This window comes from Scardinius erythrophthalmus (assembly GCF_964197995.2).
Source record: "Scardinius erythrophthalmus genome assembly, chromosome: 15".
Taxonomy (NCBI): Eukaryota; Metazoa; Chordata; class Actinopteri; order Cypriniformes; family Leuciscidae; genus Scardinius; species Scardinius erythrophthalmus.
Genome location: NC_138235.1, coordinates 26332027 through 26354838, shown reverse-complemented (window position 1 = coordinate 26354838; position 22812 = coordinate 26332027). Strand labels below are relative to the sequence as shown.

The following is a 22812-nucleotide window of genomic DNA, read 5'->3' as shown; positions in this document are numbered from 1 at the left end:
TAATGGCATGTCATCGCTGACCCTGGATCAGCTGGACAAAGACAGCATAAAATTAAGTGTCAAAAAAGAGACTCCACTGCGGCTTGAAGATAACGGAAGGTCAAGGACAATTTGTTTAAAGACCAATTTGTTCTGCTCTCAAGCTTTTTGGCGAGCACACGGGAAAAGAAGTGGCGGCCATTGGAGGAATAAATAATTCAGATAGTTTCTAACGCATCTCGAATATTGTAGCATTTATTTTACATGACGTGTGAAAAATGCTTGTAATATGCACAGGGCAAATGTTACCGCTGGGGCCAGTGCAGGCAGACATTATTATGGGCCTGTCAGTATGCTGGGTGTGTTCATCAGAGCTGAAAGTAGGATGAATGAAACGGAGAGACAGAAACAGACCCCTTAAGTGGGGGGAGGAAACGGTGCATCTTACACAAACACACAATTAACAAAAGCACAACAGGGAAGCCAAATGGGAGATCATTATGTAACTAGAGGTAAGGATAGGGTAAGCTGAGTTTAGACACGCATATACTGACTGCTCACATAGTATTTAGACTCCCTGTGGCTCTGCTCAAATGCTTAAGTACAGCTCATGAGCCCAGTTTTACTCAGTCATCTTTTCCAGCCATGGGAAAGCAAACTTCATAATGACCAAAAAAAAAAATATCTTGCCCTTTTCTTAAAATCTAGGACCATTATAATTGTTTGCATTTATTTATTTTCATGTCTATATTATATTATTTATTTCCTTACTTAAAAAAAAAAAACATTCAGATTTTTTCATTTACATCATTTTTTCATTTAAAGGAGAACTCCGGTCAATTTTAACATTCAGCTAATTTTTTTGTCAATTTGGAGTGCTGTCAATACAGAGAACAATGACAAAAATCGGTGTTGCCTACACCGTGTTATCCTCTTTTTAACTCCTGTTGACTTCAATGGGGCAATATTTAAACCTGCTTTTAGCCTCTTTTAGCCGCAAATACCTGTATTTACATCCTGTTTTCGGTTGAAGTCCAAAGTAGTCGATTGTCGAGTTCACGCGCGTGATCATAGGTAACTAAACCTATGCGCGTGAACTCGGCAATCGACTACTTTGGACTTCAATCGAAAACAGGATGTAAATACAGGTATTTGCGCTGGCTTAAATAACATCATTTTTATCCATATCTTTCACATCTACTGCAGTCAGATTCACTCGTGTTCACTCTGAAGGAATCACTCACATGACCTGTGCACTTGTAATGACACATCAAGGATGTTAAGAGGCTAAAAGCAGGTTTAAAACTTGCCCCATTGAAGTCAACAGGGTGCAAATTTTAAAAAGAGGATAACTCGGTGTAGGCAACACCGATTTTTGTCGTTGTTCTCTGTATTGACAGCACTCCAAATTGACAAAAAAATGAGCTCAATGTTAAAATTGACCGGAGTTCTCCTTTAAGAAATCATATTTAAACACTTTTGAGTTTATTTGTAATTAATGTTATTGTGATAAAGCACTATAATTATATTATAAGCATAAATTAAAGACAGGAACAAATTAACAAAGTAGCACATTTCCAATGATTTTTTTTTTATTATGTGTAATGGAAATGGCAGACTACTTAATTTTGAGTCAAATAATGTCACTGTAAAAAAACATCCTAAATATAGTCTTACTTTTCTTTCTTACTATTTCTTTGAGGAGAAATATGACTTGGATGTATTCATGAGGGTTCATGAGGTTCATCCATTTGTTGTGTTCAATTACAAGTTTAATTATTTAAAGCATTTGTTTTCTTTACCAATAGCTTTATATCTGTTTATCTGTGGATGTCCACCTCTCCTCCTCCTTTTTCTCTTTAGTCCCCCTCTCTCTCTGTTGTGTTTAGTGCATGTGCTTCAGGCGCAGGAAGGAAGCAGTCGTCGCCTGTTTGAAAGGGCTCCTGTTAGCAAACGGCCAACGACTTCCCAGTTCACTCTAAGATCACAGAGATCTGCCTCCAATTCACTCACTCAACATCCGTCTGTCTGCTCCCCCTGTTTGTTTTCCTCTTTTGCAAAACTGCTTAAACATCACCCCTTATTGTTCTCTTCTCCATTTCTTTCAACTTTTTTGGGGCACAACTTGAGATTTAGTAGTTAGTATTTCTATTTGAGCAGAATTCGGATTAGTTGGTGAGTTTTGTTCAGATCGGCCTCTTCTTTTCCACACTGGTCACAGAATCTTTTAGCCTGGTGCTTCAGAAGGGTAACGGTGGCTGAAGGGATGTTTGAACTTGAAGAGCTGGATTTAGGCTGTGCTTGAACTGTTATCCTGCCAGCAATCCCCGAGAGGGAAGGATCTCAATGCTTTAATATAAAACACAGAGAGGTGGAGAGAGGGTCAGAGAAAGAGCCCGTAGTTATATCCAATAGATACTCGCCATCTATGTAGTGAGTTCTAGCATGCATCAAATTGCTGCTCGTTGTTTACTGTTTTTAGCTGGTGAAGGCATTATTTGCTCTGGTATTACTGTGTGTGTTTTTTTTTTTAGTTATGTGTCATGTGATTACCTAGGGAAGTCGTATCATTATGGTTGCTGCGTGGTTGTGTAGATTGTAGCTAGATAGAGAGTGTCTGGCTTCAATTCACTTTATAACTAAATGAAATAGGTAGTGTGACCACGTGGAAGGATTAGATGAAGTTTGACATGCAGATGCAAGTGACTTTGACCTTTCGACAATAAAAAAAACATTTAATATTAATTTCTATACGTTTTCCAGGTGTCCGACTCCTGGTCTGTTTAAAGCTCTCTGGGATTTGTCATACTGGATTCGCTTCTCTTCTAACAGCTGATCATGACCATCATGTGATATGAATCAGAACCATTCTAAATATGAGACTGGAGTGTTAGTAAAAGAGGAAGGTACACAATGTTCCTTCCTGAATCCAGTGAAACAGCTAAGATTAAACAGAGCCCGGTTTTTGATAGATGGGGGCTGTTCAGATCCAGTATTGTTGGTGTTGCTGAAAAGCTTTAGTACAGAAATGGAAGTATTCATTGTGATCTTTGGAGTTACAGAAACAATCAATGTGCAGTTATGGGATGATATTCCTATCTCAAGATTTAAAAAGGTTTGTTATAATCTTTATTCAAAATGTACAAGCCTTTTTTCCTCGTTTGAAGACTGTGTGGGTGGAGAAAAATACCATCATTCGCCCACTTTTCACAAATCCAGTCAAATCCCAATGGATCATATCCCACGCTACATTATCTCACTCTACATTATCTCACAATGAACACCTTTCCATATGAAAATGTTACATTACATGAGTTTACTTCTTTTTTTTTTTTTGCAAATGTTGTCTTTGACGGTTCAATCGGAATATTTTCATTCAGCTTTTATTCCGTTTCTTGAGAATAGAATTTGAGCACAAATGGGAGCCATTTTATGGGTCTGTTCCAAAAGCAGAGATGGAACCTTTTGAGCATTCTATGTAGGTAGCATTATGAGGCCTTAAACTGCTTCCTACATAGACAGCTCACTAGCTTTTGGAACAGAGCTATAATGTTGGCCTTGGTATAAAAATTAAAGCTCTGTCGGGGCCTCCCACAGAAACATTTTTTTCCAGTCTGTTTTTGCCAAGCTTTAATGAACCAAATAAGCACGTTGGCCCCTTCATTTCCGTCCCAGAAGATACTCATACATGTGGTATTAAGAGAGCAGAGAAACCTAATGGACCTTCAGAAGGAGCTGTTTGGTGCAGTGTTAACCCAGCTATATGGGAGGTGAATTCCCCCTCCTTTTCTTGTGTTTTTCTAAAATGGGTCAGCAGATGTTATGAGTAGAAGTGGAGGGGAAGAGAGAAAAATATCCAAGATAAACAATTTGCTTTGCAGTGTAGGCCGCGCAGAGAGAGAACGGCTCCGGACAAAAGCGATGCTATGATCGGTTTGCGTTTTCTTTTTGTTTTGTTTTCTGGATGGAGAGAGCGAGTTATAGTCTTGCCATTCAGTTTTTTTTAAACACAAGGCAATAGTTCTTTGTTGTAGTCTCAATTATAACTTGTGGTTGTGTGTTTTATTTAACCATTTTGGAGACAATGTTTGTAGTGTCTTAGTTTTTTGTTTGGTCCTTTTAGTGACTTTTGCTCTCCTACCATCTGAAAGATGTTACTGATGCTGGAAATGTGCAAGCAGATTAAGACACATATATTAAACTAATAAAAAAAACTCATTAGACTTTCATTGAGCATTAGGAACAGTTTTGATATAGCCAACTAAAACGAATGAAACGAAAAATGTATAAAACATATAATATAATATTAAATGTAAAAATTTAAATGATAAATAAAAATGTTGCCTTAACTGAAATATTTTTTTTACGTTAAAGTAGGCTTCTAAAATCACTAAACCTAAAATTGATATAAATATAAATTAAAGATAAATAGAAATATAAAAAGTAACAAAAATAACAAGCATATAATAAAATGACTAAAAGTAAAAATAAAACTATTTCAGTATAATCATAAATATTATAAAAGTATATAAATACTATGAAAATAATCTGATAATAGCACTGATTCAGAACCAATTGTACCAATGAAAAACATAACATTTTACAAGTAAAAGTGTCCTTTTTGACTAAACTTTACTGTCTCTGAGTCTGCCTGCAAGTTACATCTCAGAGGTTTGACAAATGGTGAAAACCGTAAGAAGGATGATTTCAAAGAGTGATTTGAAGCTCAAATCCACATACTCTCACACTCTGTCACATTATGAGTCTGTTGTCAATGAAGTGTGCAAGTTACTATGAGTGGCATCACTCAGGTGTTAGCTTTGTTAACTCTCTAAAAGAAATAGACATGACTTGTTAAACTAGCAGTTGAACGCAGCTGCAACTCTTTGTATCGTTGAAGCGTGTTGACTTGTTTGTTTGTTGTGTACCTTTTGCAGGCCATCACACCCAGGTGTCACAGTGCCCTCCCAACGAGTTTGAGTGTCGAGGAACAGATGTGTGCATTCACCTGAGCAAGCTGTGTGACGGTGTCCCAGACTGCACAGATGGGCGTGACGAGGGGCCGCACTGTCGAGGTAACACGCATGCAGACAAATCACAGTCTGATCATGAACCTGAGACTGATCTTTTTAAAATAAATTTCATCAAAATGTTTTTTTTTTTTTGTCAAGTTGAAGTTAGGGATGGGATTGATGGGTTCTTTACAAGTCAGTTTCCACTTAATCAGTGCCATGTTATGATATCAGTATCAGTATATTAGCTAAGCCAGTATTAGAGAATATGGGGCCAGCTGATATAACCATCATTAGCCCAATCGGACCCAGACGTATGTTCTTACATTCCAACAATCTTTATTACTTGCATTCTTAATGATTTAGTAGTCTGTGGTGTCTTCTGAATTTTGCTGAATGACACTTGAGTTTGTCAAAATGATGAGTGACTCAATTCATTTTAGAAGCATTATTTACAATATGGTGATTTAATATATATTGGTGATATAATATATTATTACATATTATTATTTTCTACAAAACAATAAATGCGTGGAGTGCTGCATGGGGTATGAAGTCTCGGTGCTCTTTGGTTGCGTGGGATGATTAAAGATATTAGAAAAAGTCCAAGGCACTCGAATTGGTGAAAAAACTTTAAAAAGCCTTTATTTCTTCATGGCTATAACTTTTAAAATTGTTATGGTGAGAAGCAAAAGTAGGCCTACACCTACGCGTTGCGGCTGCTAGCCTTCATCAGGGTGATGAAGCCTGATGAAGGCTAGCAGCCGCAACGCGTAGGTGTAGGCCTACTTTTGCTTCTCACCATAACAATTTTAAAAGTTATAGCCATGAAGAAATAAAGGCTTTTTAAAGTTTTTTCACCAATTCGAGTGCCTTGGACTTTTTCTAATATTATTATTTTCTATTTTAATGTATTTTAAAATGTATTTATTCCTTTGATGGCAAAGCTTACTTTTCAGTATCATTATTCCAGTCTTTAGTGTCACGTGATCAAAACTTAAAAATTCAAATACTGCTCATTTTGGGCTCAAGAAACATTTCTTGTTGATGCTGTTTTTCTGATATATATATATATATATATATATATATATATATATATATACTACCGTTCAAAAGTTTGGGGTCGCTAAGATTTTTTATGTTTTTAAAAGAGTCTCTTCTGTTAACCGAAGCTCTGTTTATTTGATTAAAAATACAGTAAAAATTGTGAAATATTATTCCAGTGTAAATCAGCTTTTTTCTTTGTGAATATATAGTAAAGTGTAATTTATTCCTGTGATCAAAGCTGAATTTTCAGCATCATTACTCCAGTCTTCAGTATCACATGATCCTTCATTTGATCATCAAGAAACATTTATGATTATTATTAGTGTTGAAAACAGTTGAGATTTCTGTGAAAACCATCATCCATTTTATTTTTCAGGATTCTTTGATGAATAGAAAGTTCAAAAGAACAACATTTATTCGAAATATAATCTTTTGTAACATTATAAATGTCTTTACTGTCACTTTTGATCAATTTAATGTGTCCTTAAATAAAAGTATTAATTTCTTTAACTTCTTTCCAAAAAAAAAAATTTCTTACTGACCCCAAACTTGTGAACGGTAGTATATATATATATATATATATATATATATATATATATATATATATATATATAATATAAATATATATATATATATATATATATATAAATATATATATATATATATATATATATATATAATATAAATATATATATATATATAAATATATATATATATATATATATATATATATATATATATATATATATATATATATATATATATATATATATATATATATATATATATATATATATATATATATATATATATATCAAGTATTTATTTATTTATTTAAAGTGGTTATATTGGTGGGACAAGTTGTTGGCAAGTAAAATATGCTCTAGCACAAGAAATCCATATGTGAGCCCTGACAGTCTTTTAGGCAGAGATATCATAACTAGTCGCCGTCATGCCAAGTTCTGTGTTTGAAACCTGTGTCCACAAAGATTTGGCTTCTGAGTATGGTTAGTATCAACCTCACATGAGTTATCATGCACTCATCTTGTTTGTGTCCAAAGTCCATAGATACTCTGTCTGATTCGGCAGACCTATATCTTTAAAGTAATGATCCGGCCACTTAGGAAGTAATTGATAGAAATCAGACAGACAGTTAAATCTCATTTTAAAAGGAAGGCTTGGATAGTCAGGTCAAATAAATCCCCGTAATGTTAGTCCTGTCCTATCCACCGCCATCATTCCATTCTGATGGAATGTTAGAATGACAGACTGGGCCTGAGGTTTTAAAGGCCGAATGATAAATAATGTACCTTCCTGACCTGGCCCTTGGCCAGCGCTTTGAGCCTAGACACACACACTTCACTTGTCTTCTCCCTTAAAAGCCGACCCTTTGAACCCTGAGGTAAACACTCACCCACTCTTCCACACAAACCCCTTGCACTCAGATGCACAGAACACACACAAACATACGCCTTTCATATGCCTTTCCTGTTGGATGTTTGTTTGTTCCTGCTTTCACAGAAAGGTTTACCGTTTCACAAGCATTGCGCTGTTTCCCTGGAACAGACATGGAGATTGAGCAAGAAACTTAGCTGCAGTTTTCAAAACGTGCTTTGTCAGTCTATATTTCTAAGTAATTATAACAGAGTTGTTGACAAGTGGGGTGAGAGGGAGGCAGCTATGAATTTATGACTGTGTGATACTTCTAGCTGCTATGTAAACAAAGTAGTGGGTCAGGATCAAGAAATCAGTGATGGGAACGCTAACAACTCAGCCAACCTCTGAAACAAGACATGCTTATGCTAGCCTGGTTCATCTTATACTGTGTTTTGTAAATTCAGCCCCTCACTGAGCTGGGAATCTTCTCAGTGCTGGTTTGATTGTGTCTTCCCTCCTGGCAGATTTAATTGGCTCCCCGCAGTCTTGATTTAATCTTTCTGCGCTAAAGCCTCTCGGAGATGTTTCAAGGTCTGTCCAGTTCCTCCCTCTATGAAAACACGGGCCAAAATCTGTCAGCCCTCTCCAAAATAACTTTCTGATGAGGAACTTAAGATCTGTAGTTTTCACTGTAGGCTGCACTGAAAAGTTGTGAAAAAAAAAAAGCTCTTCTCAGCTCTCATTGCGGCCTGCACATTTCCTACATTTTTTAGACTCCTCAAACTGGATTATTTTACAACAGAAGGGAGGAACATCTTTATTGTAGAGAGTTAGCCATTTCCCAACTTTTGACCTTATTTTACTGGCAGAGGCATTAGAGATAAGAAATATGGTGATGTTTTATAGCTGTTGAAGGAAGGCAGAACATTTCAGACTATTTCATTACTTTTATTGCTTTTGTTTGAGTATGTGTATGTGCACGACTGCATGCTAATTGCAGAATTCAAGATGCTAACAATGAGTAGTTAAGTTAGCTGTTGATAGTGGAAGTAGCTATCTACACTACATGTTTTAGTAACTAGTTTTTACCTGCAGTCTGCTACTTCAATTAACAGTGAAAGTCTTCTCATTTGGGTCATTCCGTGGGTCAAATCAACCAAATTTCAGAAACTTCCCAGGGCAGCTGGAAAAAAAGGGGCAAATATAAATAGTGATAAAGCCAAAGTTATGAAAAGTCATGTATGTATTGTATATTTACTGAGTAATCCACTTTTTTTGTAGAGGGTGGGTCAAAATGACAATTTCACTTGAGATTAGGAGCCAAAATACAGGTTACACATTATTTGTAGGTCTATTAGTAAAATCCGTTGAGAAATCTTTGTTTAGCAATCCAATTTTTTTTATAGCTTAGTTTCATTAATTTGCATTTAAATACTTGGAAATACTTCATTTTCCGAATTCCAATCTGTCTCGCACACAGTCGTGTCTGCACAGCTTTCAAAGTGTACTCAACCACGGATTAGCGTGGATGGACGACTTCCGCACGATCTGCGTGGACAAAGAAAATGGGCTGCACGCGGACGGGATCCACAGATCATCCCGGTGACAAAAAAAATTCTGTCGCGGAATGCGGACAGCCGAAGTATACTTTGGGCTTTAGCATCATCAATTTACATTATTACCTCCTTAAGTTACTTAAATGTACCGTTCAAATGTTTAGGGGCAGTTGGGGAAAGAAATTAATACTTTTATTCAGCAAGGGCACATTAAATTGATCAAAAATGACAGTCAAGACATTTAAACATATGTTTAAAAGTGACTATGACTTATCTTCTTTGAAACTGTAGATTGTCACGCTACTCATAATTCAGTAATGAGTCAACAAGAAATCAAAATGAACCTATTTACTTTCTTCCTCCATGTGCACAATTAATCACTCTATCCATGTTTTGTTAGTCTTCATAATCTTTCATCCAAATGCAATAGCTTGTTCTGCCTCCCTCTTATATTTCAGCCCCTCCAAACTGACTACTTTTCACTACTTTTTTTCTTTGTCCTATTTTTTTTTCTGTCATTGAACATCCATTTTCTTTTGAAAATACATCCCATTACTGGGTAAATGGTTGGAGAATGCAGTTTTGTTGACTTTGTCTGCTAATGTGGCCATGGTGCCTGTGTTTATCCTGTGTTATTGCTCTGTTAGCTTCATATTAGCTGACCGTTTCTCTGTTCTGCTCATGTTTAGCTGACCTATTCACACAAGAGGCTGTGCACACACGCAGGCAAACACACAGCACTTACAAGAATGATTATCCCTTTAAAGTAGAACTTTGCACTGCTATTGGCAAACGCCACTGTGCCTTTCAACTTAATCTGAGCTCATCTTTGGCAGTAGCATATCATTCTGGGCAGTGGCTTATCCATTTGTTTCTATTCCGCTGTAGGGCTTCACAATGTTTTCACTGCACTGTTGGATGAGTTTGGCTCTGATCACTGCGTATTATTGTGACAGAACAGGGAGGGCGATCAGGAGTATTGATTGGACCATGCACTGCTCAGATAAATAGGATACTTAATGTCAACATTTGTTTTGTTTCTAACATTTGTTTGAGTTCATCTTGAGGACGCAACAAGAACGTTTTTTATCCAGTTAGGACTTCAACATTGGTGTGTTTGTGTGTCCTCAAACTGCTTTCTGAAGAAAGGTTGCTTATCTTTCCCAGTCATTCCTGAACAAACACACCACACAGACCAAAGATGAAGTTCATCAACCCCATGACTTGACATCTTGTTGTCAGAAAAACCTTTCCCCACATTCTCAATTATTACCAAACACATTCACACTCTAATATACACATACACTCAAGCATGCAGGGACCTGCCACCAGACAGACAACGATATCTCAGACATAAGAAATATTACACATAAACATGCTACAAAGTGCCATAAAGTGGTTCAGGGTTTTTTTTTTTTTTTGATGCAGCATGCCCATGCAGAGTGTTATAATAGTTACTTTCTAACTATCTAGGCTAACTATCCAAAAATAGTTTGTTGACAGTCTGCAGTGATTCTATACATTTGAATACTGTTTAACTATATACTAACATTCAAATGTATCGGGTCAGTAAAATGTTTTTTAATTAATAATTTTAACTATGCAAGGATGCATTTATTAAAAGTGACAGTAAAGACATTTATAATGTGGTGTAAGTCGCTTTGGATAAAAGCGTCTGCCTAAATAATTAAACGTAATGTAATGATATTACTATGCTGATTTGCTGCTCAAGAAACATTCAAAAGATTTTTATTTTGAAAAAAGCTGTTCTTTTCTTTTCAGGATTTTTTGAAGAGAAAAGAACAGCATTTAATTAAATTTGAGTAATTTTTCAAATGAATCATTTTAACCAGCATTGAAATGAAGTGGACTGAATTGACTGACTCACTGACCTGAATAAATTGACATTGCAAAGCAATGAAAGTGTTTGCTGACTGCCGCACTTTGCATTGTTGTAAGGCTGTGTGAGTAAATGTGACAAATACAGCGTTTTGTCATGCTTCACAGCTACTTGTTGAAATAACTAGCTTTTACTGGAACAGATGGTCAGTAAGTCAGTAGCATCTCTTCTTTTAGTTAGTTATTCCCCAACACTGGCCTGATCTCCCACTCGTCAACTGAAATATTAATAGAAATCACCAAGTGCCAAAATGGGAAGCATGAAATTTTCAGCATTTCCTGTTCTCCTCATGAAGCATGCAGGATGCGTGTCCTGATTCTTTGCCTGTGTTAGGTCAGGCTTGAGAACGAGAGAGCTGGATGTTCAGTAACACAACACATTTCTGAAGAGGTTTTCCTGCTCCAGACATGAGGAACAGAGCTGACCCTGGATCAGCTGTTAGTAGTGCTGTAACAGGTTGAGTGGTTTGCATACAGTGCGGTTGAAGACTGATTTTAGGTCTGGCTGCCAGTGTTTTTGTAGCTGTCGTCTTTGAGAGATTCTGTGGTGTGGTATTAAACCTTCCAACCTTCTCTATCTCTCTTTATCTCTTTATTTTTGTCGCTCTCTGTCTTATTTGTTATTTATAATGGAATGTTGGCCGTACTCTTACAGTTCTAAAATCAAACCACTAACACGTGGGTTGCATACCAATCTAAAAACCCACAAGGCATGGCTGTGGAAATTGGAGACTGGAGGTAAATTCTATCTTACAGGATTATTCCCTGAGTCCCAATGAGTATAGAAAACCTAAATTGTGCTTTAGAAAAATAATAATAATAAAAAAAAGATATATATATATATATATTCCTATCTTCTGCGATCTTTTAAAAATAATAGTGATTATCCAGTGATCACGAATTATTGGAAAATTAAGGATTTCATCGGTCTAAAGCAGTGGATCTCAACCTGCAACAATATTCAAAGACCCCTTGACTAAGGAATAGTTCACAATTTTTTTCATAATTTCTACCTGATAAAACTATTTAAATCTTGGCACAAGTAAAACATGTGAATTCATAATGAATAATGTATATTCATAATAAAAAAATGTCCGTGGAGATATATAATTATATTAATTTACATGACTTATCTTGTTATAGAAATTAAAATTAGGCTACCGTACCGTTAGCCTGGTCCTACCAGACTTTCGTACATTTCATTTGTACAGAGAGTCTGGCCACTCTCCATTGACAAGCGTTAACTTCCTTGAAGGCGGGTACTCTGTTGAAGCTTAAAACTATTGGATCTAAAACTCTGGATCTGCCATAATCAATCACTAACGTTTGGTCGTGACGTAACCCTACAACTCAAACTAGCTCACGACATCAACGTCATCGTTCTCAGCCACTCCCTCTGTTCGCTGATTGGACCGCCAAAAAATTGGCTGGAGAAAACCCAAGAATATTCTGCAAACCCAGACGGAGTTCTGAAGGAAAATTAAAATTGAGCGGAAGTACGTAGGAGGGCGGAGCCAGGCTACCGTACCGTACACAGTGGAAAAGAAAAAGGGGTGAATTAAAATAAGAAATATCTTGATTTTAGTTATCTTGGCTCATTTTAAGGGCTTGACATAAAATATCTCTGGTCCCCTTTGAAGTTTGCTGAGGTCCCCTAGTAGACCCGGCCCCCTGGTTGAGAAACACTGCTGTGTTCCATTATATTCAAATGAATGTCTATTGACCACTTTTGTGGCATACCTCAGTTCGTAAAATAAACAAAAGAAACTCGGTGTTGATAGAAATTGACTTACAATAGACATCATTGGGTGAACCGTTGCACATTGCTCCATAAATTTCCATTCTAAGTCTTTAACTGTCAATGCATTTTCAGTTTGTTCTTACAAACTCTGCTATTGAACTTGTATTTAACCCGCAACATTCCTTTAATGGGAATCTGTGCCTGCAGAAAGTCCTGTTGCGTTCTGCAGAATCGCTTTTTATATGTCAGTTTCACACTTTGCATGTTCATAAATACTGTTCAACTTTTAAATTCCATAATGATTTCAGCTTGTGTGTAGTACACACATTTTACCATACTCAAATTCATTCTGCAGAATTCCACAGATTCCCCATAAAATCAATCCAGAAAATTCAGGAAAAGTCCACAGACTCCGTCTTGACCTTCTTTTTGGGTAGCCAGCGTTATGCCTTGAACTCCCTTGTCTCTGTTTGGAGTAGTTTGCGGGTGTGAGGTCAGTGTATGAGCTGGGGTTGGATGGTATGGGGGAATTGATTCGATACAGGCCGTAGTGTTTTGCCTGCACATCTTCCTCTCTACACATTCCACAAAAGCCCCATTGTGCCCCTCAGTGCCACAGCTTTTTGTGTGATGAGGACTCTCATTGTCCCTGTGTGTACATTTGTGTGTTTGAGACTCTGTCTCCTCCTCTCTGTCCTCTCTTTCTCCTACAGTGTTGCAGTGCATTGTGGGCTGATTGGACTTGAACATTGTGGTCTCTCCAAATCATAACTGAATGACCGAATGCTTAATAGTGGCAATCGTGGCATCTAGTTTTCCGCCATTTACACATCATTGCTAATATAAAATGAATTTATATTAGTTAAATAATAATTAATACTGTTATTCTGATAGGATGCTTTAAATTTAACAAAAGTTTCAGTAAAGACTTTTACCTTTTACCTAAAAATGCAATGTTGCCCTTCTGTGATTTGAGCGGTTGTATCATGATGCATCAGACTGGGTTTACACCTGTATTTAGCGCTGCCATCTTGTGATCAGATCAACCGAGACGGATGTGCCCGGTATATAAATCCTGTAGGATTTTACAGGAGTTCCTTCAATAAATATTACCATTGTGATTTTGCACTTTCTTGAACCGTTCCCACATTAACATATCAAACAAAAGCATGTTTTGATGGATATGGCTTTCTCAGACCTGCATGTATCCGGTGGGCACGTAGAGACTTGTTTTTTAGTCTGAGTGAAGCCGCAGTCTGAGTTCACACAGAGTTTGGTGGACAGTGATACTGTGTTTGGCAGCACAGCAATACCCACAGTATAAAACCAAGTGCACTCATCTGTGTCCACCCAAACCTTTTAATCATATGCTCTGTGTGTATGTGTTTTTGGTTGGTTGAGCAGTGAAGCCCCTGTTGCGCTTTCATATTGTGCCAAGATGTCCTAAAGGCTTCTATAAGAGCATTAAAGGCTTTTCACTGTACACTGCACACATGGAAATCACATACGATTTCTCTGATATCTCTAAGATAAGTGTCACATTTCGCACATATTTGAGAGGACACTCGTAACAGATCTACCTTATGAAGGGAGATGAAGGTCTTGTTTATCTGTGTTCTAGAAAAACAGCTTGAAACAGTTAGATGACTTGCTCAACCAATTTTGAGCTAACTGATATGACCTGGTTTTGTTGGAAGTAAGGCAGGCAGTATTCTGACTGTTTACAATATTTATAATATTCTGCTGGTGATATAAAATTGACATTGTGAATATCACAATAATTGTAATGCTCCTTTTATCAGTCTAGTTTCCTGAGGCCGTAGCCCATAAATCTTTAGAATGGTCCAATTCAATGATTTATATACTTTCTTTTAAATATTATTTTATTGCACATATTTAAGTAAATTACTTTTGAAAAGTAAATTGTTATACTTGTGTACACATAGAGATGATTAAATGTCATCGTTGCCTGTTTTCATTTAAGTTTAATAATTCAAATTTTATTTTAAAATATATTATATTATATTATATTATGTTATAGCTTGATAATTTTTTACTTTCATTTGAATGAATTTTTTATTGAAAATATGTTTCAAGAAGTCTCTTAAGACTAATCTTTTTAAATACGCTTGTTTATTGTCTTTTTTTTTTTTGTTCTTTAATTGTCTTTCAGTTTTTATTATTATTACTGTTGTGGCGCTTTGGGTTTGAGAAAAGCACCATATAAATAAAATGTATTTTATTGTGATTTATTTATTTATTTGCTATATTGTCCTGTACTAGTTACTTTAATCTGTTCTGTCTAATATTTATTCTCAGTGGATGATTCCCTGCTAACAGTCCGTTCTCACTATTTCTTGTGCTATAGAGTTCGCCCATAACTGTACTATCATGGGTTGCCAGTACAACTGTTCGGTGACACTGTCGGGTCCAAAGTGCTACTGCATGAACGGCTATGAGGTGGGAGAAGATGGAAAGGCATGCAAAGGTGAGCTTTGAATCCTTCACTTGTATTTAATGATTGTCTTTTGTAATTTTATAATGTTGTGAAGACTGTAGAAGTATTTAACAGGAAGAATGTGACTTTTTCCAACCATGTGGCTTACTCTGCGTCAGATTTCAATGAGTGTGCAGTGTACGGGACTTGCAGTCAGACATGCACAAACACAGATGGCTCCTACACCTGCAGCTGTGTGGAGGGCTACTTGCCTCAACCAGACAACCGCTCTTGCAAAGCCAAGAATGGTAGGGAATGAACACAATTTTTGCTGTTCCTTTGTGCTCATTTGTCTTGCTGTGTGGTCATATTCTTTGTTTTTGTTTTAGTGACAAGGCCTCACCATGTTTTCTCATCTCCTTTTAAGACCCCGTGGATCGGCACCCATACCTCCTCATAGCCAACTCCCAGAACATCCAAGCCACATCTTTAAGCGGAGCCAACCCAATCTCCATCAACACTAAGCAGACCACCGCTATGGACTTCATCTACACCCAGGAGACTGTGTGCTGGATCCACATGGGTGACTCTCCTGCTGCCACCCAACTCAAGTGTGCCAAGTTCCCCAATGCCAAGAGCTTCACAGAGGAGAAGACCATCAACATCTCCCTCAGCTTGCACCGTCAGTACCATGTTCTTAATTGTGTGTTTTATGTCTGGTGTCCATTTGGGCAAGATGATCCAAAAAAACACGTACTGAACAAATTTACTTCATGGTTTACAAGAAATAATTTTAATGAGCTACCTTATTTGTGTTGTAACTAAAGATAATTAAATTGTAATTAAAGTGTTGTAATTAAAGAGTTGTGCTGCCAAAGGAATAGTTCAACTATAAATGAAAGTTCATGAAAGGTCTGGCATCATATACTAACCCTCATTTAGTTTCAAACCCGTATGACTTTTACTACTGTTCAAAAGTTTGGGGTGTGTAAGATAAGATTTCAAAATATTTTCTCTTATACTCACCCAGGCTGCATTTATTTGATCAAAAATACAAGAAAAACATAAATATAAAAATTATTATGTTGTTAAAATTTCAAAATAATTATTAAAATTTACACATTTTCTATTTTAATGTATTTTAAAATATAATTTATCCCTGTGATGGCAAAGCTGAATTTTCAGCATCAATACTCATGTCTTCAGTGTCACATGATTCCTCAGAAATCAGTCTAATATGCGGATTTACTGCTCAAAAAACATTTCTTATTGTTAACAGTGTTGAAAACAGTTGTGCTGCGTATTATCTTTGTGAAACCAGGATGCAATCTTTTCAGGATTCTTTAGTAAATTGAAAGCTCAAAAGAACAGCATTGATTTGAAATAGAAATCTTTAGTAATTATTAAAAGGTCTGTTACTTTTGATATTTTTTTATCACAAGGCCAGCAGCCATATCACCCTGTAGCCCAAGACTGGTTGCCCACTGAAGCTAAGCATGGTTTGAGTCTGGTCAGTACCTGGATGTGAGACTTCCTTGGAAAACCAGGTTGCTGCTGGAAGAGGTGTTAGTGAGGCCAGCAGGGGGCGCTCACCCAGTCCTAACGTCCCAGTATAGGGATGGGGGCACAATACTGTCAAAAACACCGTCCTTTGGATGAGACGTTAAACTGAGGTCCTGACTCTCTGTGGCCATTAAAAAATCCCAGGATGTCATTCTAAAAAAGAGTAGGGGTGTAACCCCGGCATCCTGGCCAAATTTGCACATTGGCCTCTGTCCATCATCATGGCCTCCTAATCATCCCCATATATACTGATTGGCGTCATCACTCTGTCTCCTCTCCACCAATAAGCTGGTGTGTGGTGGGCGTTCTGGCACAATATGTCTGCCGTCGCAACTTCCAGGTGGATGCTGCACATTGGTGGTGGTTAAGGCGATTCCCCCCTTCTATATGAAAGCGCTTTGAGTGTAGAGAAAAGCGCTATATAAATGTAACAAATTATTAATTATTACTATCTTTTTTATGCATCCTTACTTAAAAGTATTAATGTCTTTCAAAAAAAAAATTACTGATCCCAAACTTTTGAATAACGGTGTACTTTCTGCGAAAGGAGACATTTTGAATAATATACTGGTTGGTCTTGTCCATTCAGTTACAAGAAATGGAAGCCGAACTTCAAACTTCCAAAACATTTTAAAAGATCCATGAACGCATCTCAAAAGTGATCCATATGACTCATGTGCTGTGTACTGTACCAAGTGTTTGTGTGAGAAGCAGACTAAGCTGGAAAAACAAACAGACCAGTCTGATTATTGAATGAATCATTCAAACCGGTTTTGTTACTTGGATCAAGCGATTTATTGAAAAGATCTGACTCAAAAGAACATTTAGTTTGTGAATCGGACATTGTTACTTCTCTCATGAACTGTGATGAACTCTGAAGGCCCCGATATACTCACGCTTAGGGGTAAAAAGAAGTTTGAAATGCATGATACACCGTTAGCGAACATCCAGAGCGGCGTTTAGATTATGTAAATATTTCCTGCACGCTTTCCTTTCAACAACAAAATAAGCACACAACAAAAATGACAGCTGTGAGAAAACCGCAGTTAGAAAAGCATCTGATCGTAGTAATGTGGATATGTTTTCACCAGTTCTGCGATTCAGTACTCCATTAAAGTCATGAACTACAGTACTACATGAAAATCTCTTTCAACTAGAATTACAACTTCAATTTCTGCTATAAAGCGACTCTGCATTGTATTAATTTTACTTGCGGACTTCTGACCTCGATGAACTGAACAGAAGAAGATTTTTCCAGGTCAAAGAAGGCGGGGTCTCAGACCAACACCTACCTATTACATCATCTTCATGGACCAATGGTATTTTGATGGTGTTTACCAACCAGAGCAAACTTTTCCGGATAGTTCGCTTTAGCAAGCTGTTTTAAACTCCCGAAACGAACACGAAACACACTTCGCTTTGGCCTGATTTCTTTGGAAATGACGTCACACCAGTTCACTCTTCGATTTCGCTTGAAGTATATCAGGGCCTTAAGGAGAGAGAGAGTTAGGGATGGATGTCAAGATTTACAATTATTTAAATTTTACTTAAATGCCATTAAAATGTATATTTTAAATAGTCTTAAAATTTACATTTTTGTCTGACATATTGAGCATAATTCATATTTGACCATTTTTATGATACTTTTATGGTTCTATTTTGTTATTTTGGACCTAATTCTCATTCATTATCTTCACAAGTGGCCAGAGTATTCTTCAGAAATTGAACTTAATGAAGGTACAGAATGAAGGTGAATTAATAATAATTTTGAGGTGAACTATTCCTTAGGGTGTGTTCACACTTGGCCGTTTGGTTTGATTAAAACAAACTGGTATAATTGCTCTGTTAGTGCGGTTCATTTAAATAAGTGTGAACGCTGCCATCCGAACCCTGATGCATGTTGACTCCTCTACACATTTTATAAGCTCTTCGTGAGATCTCAGCTGGTAAAAATACCATAAAATGTTCGCATTATGAACGTTTGGTAAGTTCTCTCGCAAAATATACTTCATAATAGCATTTTTGTTTTGTTTTGTTTTTCTTTACGTTCGGTGTTAAAATTAAAAGCAAACCAGGACTAAAAAGATGATTTTCTCTTATGGTCTGGACCAAAAGAACCAAGCGAACACACCCTTAACATGATGTGTCTTTGGTCCCGTTTTCCGTCTGAAAGGGAAAGGACTGTCTGCGTCAGTATTTATTACTTTTAATACAGCTTGCTTAGTACATGATTAGCCTTGATGTTTGTCTGGGAATCATATAATTAATTTTGCGGTGACATACTGACAGTGACATGTTATTTCTAGATTGTATAACACAATAACTGTGATTTAGGATGTCAAGGATACACTGTTTACTGCCCAAATCGTTGCAGCAATTGCTATGACACCTTTCATAACATATTGAACATCAGTTGTTACATCACCTGGACATTCCTGCCCTGTAGGGAGTTTCTGCATTATTAGGTCTATGTCTTATTTGCCACCTGGTCTGGTTTTGTTCCTACTGTAGCTGTGTTCAGGCAAGAAGGTTTTCTAAACTAATATCTTTCTTGCGTGTTTCCTTGCATGTTTCCACAGTTTTGACACCGAAGACTGCAGGGCTTAAATGAGTTCAACCACAAAGTGCGTCAGGAACACAAGTGTTGAGAAAAATAGGGCAGGGATAAACTATGCTTCTCCATATAACTTCCTTGTAACTGAATTGCATGCTGACATTGGACTAAATAATGCTGACCTGCATTTTGCTGCATGTCTTCAGCACAAAGATACAATAATAACTTATTCATGTAGGTAATCCATTACATGACCATATAATTTTTTTAAATCAACATCAAGATTTTTGGTAAAAATGTATTTATGTATAATAACAATTATATATTTTTGGTCTTATAACTGTTTAAAAATGTTCACCATATATAATATACAAACATCGTCCACCTGCTTAATATGCTGTTGTTCATCCGGGTGCTGACAAAACACCATTGTCCCGCCGAGACATAGACTCTACAAGACCCCTAAAGGTGTCCTGTGGTATCTGGTACCAAGGCGTTAGCAGCAGATCCTTTAAATCCTGTAGGTTGCAAGGTGTTGCCTTGGATTAAACTTGTTGGTCCAGCACAGGTGCTTTATTGGATTGAGAGTGTCATCACTTGCCTAATTAAACGGCACACATGCACATGGCTGTCCATGTGATTTAAAAGAAAATGCGGCTCATCAGACAACCTTCTTCCAATGTGTGTTGCGACCCATCATTAAAATTTAGTTTGACTTGTTCCACAGTAGACCTTCTGTTGGCTCGGTCCAGACGGGATAGTCTTCGTTGCCCTTGTGCATCGATGAGTATGGGTAGTATAGAATTAGATAATTTGCTTATTTTTGATGTTTAGCAGCGGTACTTCAGTTATTATGCTGCTTTTACTTTGTGAAGTTAAACATTCTAGAAGTTTTTAAAATTCATCCTGCAGTTCATCCCTCAATGCAAATTCAATGTCTTCAGATGTTGTCACACTTCATGCGTTTTATTTATTTTAAGCATCCCACCATCAGCATTGGTTTAAATGTTTTTTTTTTTTTAAGTCTTAAGAAGTGAATCAAGTTAAAAATACCTTTTCACAATCTGAACTCATATTCTTGGCTTCAAACACAGCTTGATGGATTGCAACATAATGGAACAAAAAACTAAATGTCTCACCCATTGTAATAAGGTGAACCTGAAACCAGACAAACTATTTAAGGCTTCCTTAAAGGAGAACTCCGGGCAATTTTAACATTGAGCTCATTTTTTTGTACATTTGGAGTGCTGTCAATACAGAGAACAACGACAAAAATCGGTGTTGCCTACACCGAGTTATTCTATTTTTAAAATTTGCACCCTGTTGACTTCAATAGGGCAAGTACTAAACCTGCTTTTAGGCTCTTAACATCCTTGATGTGTCATTACAAGTGCACAGAAAATGTGAGTGATTCCTTCTGAGTGAACACGAGTGGATCTGACTGCAGTAGATGTGAAAGATATGTATAAAAATGATGTTATTTAAGCCAGCGCAAATACCTGTTTACATCCTGTTTTTCGGTTGAAGTCCAAAGTAGTCGATTGCCGAGTTCACGCGCATAGGTTTAGTTACCTATGATCACGCGCGTGAACTCGGCAATCGACTACATTTTCTGTGCACTTGTAATGACACATCAAGGATGTTAAGAGGCTAAAAGCAGGTTTAGTACTTGCCCCATTGAAGTCAACAGGGTGCAAATTTTAAAAATAGAATAACTCGGTGTAGGCAACACCAATTTTTGTTTTTGTCGTTGTTCTCTGTACTGACACCACTCCAAATTTACAAACAAATGAGCTCAATGTTAAAATTCTCCTTTAAGAGAATTAAAGGAGATGTTAAAGTTCTCCTTTAAGATTAGGCAACTAGTCATTCATTGCACATTTCAAAAAAAGCCAATTTATTGCATGATATATATATTTTTTAATTGGCAAACTGTTTTTTTTATTTTTTTTTATAACAGCTCTTGATTGTCACTCTGCAGAACAGCTTCCCAAAAGCATTTCATGTCACATGTCGTCTTCGTTTGTACAGAACTTTATTCCATTAATGGTATACTATGACCTTTAGACAATGACCCAAATGATTCACAGGATACTAAAATACTTTGCTGATGTGCTTGTTGATAAGTGGTGGACGTTTCTTGTAATCGATGTGTCTTAAAAGCCAGCTCAGACTAAATATTGGCTGCTCTCTGATGAAGATGCTGCCAAATGTGGTTGTGTGTACTACCAACACAGAGGGATAATGGGTGCAGAGACACAGAGGTCTGATATGCAACACTTTCTTCTCTTTGTGTGTGTGTGTGATGTTGGAGTGCCAGGGAAAGCCACTCGCCAGCACACCAAGGAAGCAGTTTCACAGGAAGGGTGCGCAGGGTGGGACGAGTTAGCGCACAGTAGTTTATTGTTGCTTGAAATAATCACGCCCTGTTTACTCTTTAGGACTGATGTAGCACACAGTTTCACATATCCCTAAGTATAAAACTGGCATGTAAGTTCATGTGCATAGCGCTTTTTGCATGATTTAAGTATCTTCCCATGTAGAGCTGATGATAATAATAATTATAGCAACTTAACATTTATTTAAATAATAAGCAAATGCATTTAAATGTTAGTTAAAATATTATATACACAAACAATTTACTACTAATAATAGTAATTTAACAAATTATTTATATTAATAATCTAATTATAATATAAAATATATTGCCATTATTATAGCAAGAAATAAATATACCAAAAATATTATAAAAATGATTAATTATTTAATAGTTTTTACAATAATAATAATCAGTTAAATTAATATTAATTCATTAGATGATGAATCATCATCATTATTATCATCGGCAGTAAGGCAGCTTACAAGGTTTTAGAACAGAGCTTCATTGTCTCAGAGTAGTCTTAGAGGAAGTCTGGACCCTGTGCATTGCTGTTCCTCTGATTTCAGACTTATCTGCATGCTAGACAGACAAGGGGAAACAGTGAGTCACAATCTCTTTCGGTTCTCTTTCTCTTTTCTTTTTGATTCGAGACCTGGTTGGGTCTGAGTAATCCAGAAGCATGGATCCTGGCTCAATCTCCCATCCAGCCCAAGCTTCAGTTGTCTACCAGAGCACACAAGAATGTGTCCCAATGACTAAGTTCAAGACCAGGAGGAGCATGTTGGGTACACAATATATAATGGATAGTTTATTCAAAAATGATTTATAATCAAGCCTGTATGAACCCCCGAGCCTTGTCTTTTTCATATAAAAAGCAAACATATGGCTTTAGAAAATGGATGCTGAACAGTAAACATTTGGATACAGAAGTCTTAAAGATACAATACAAAGAAATAAACTCTCAGAATGCTTTGTCCCTCTCCTTTGACAATGATCCCTGATGTCCTCAAAGAGAGCAGATCTCCTCTTCTGTTCTGCTTCACTGTAGGTTTAGTGCAGTTAGCACCTACGCCACCAATTACGTAGCTTCCCAGGCCTTTTATAAAACCAGCCACCAAACTTCCTCAAAGAGGTTATAAATCAGAGCAACCTTGTTCAATTACGCTGTGTCCAGAGGCGCTACGCCACCAGGGCTGAGATAATTACATGTTATCAAACTTCTGATCTCTCTCTAACTGGACCTATAAATCAGCAGCCTCTGCTCTTC

At 36.8% G+C, this 22812-nt stretch overlaps 1 protein-coding gene across 1 annotated transcript in view; it reads left to right on the top strand.

The window, feature by feature from the left end:
• Positions 1-22812, top strand: part of lrp1ab (low density lipoprotein receptor-related protein 1Ab) — a 134582-nt gene that overhangs the window by 43844 nt on the left and 67926 nt on the right. The window contains exons 3-6 of the mRNA XM_081385685.1: positions 4917-5054; positions 14980-15099; positions 15228-15356; positions 15476-15730. Coding sequence (XP_081241811.1) covers positions 4917-5054; positions 14980-15099; positions 15228-15356; positions 15476-15730 — 642 coding nt within the window. The remainder of the gene's footprint in view (positions 1-4916; positions 5055-14979; positions 15100-15227; positions 15357-15475; positions 15731-22812) is intronic.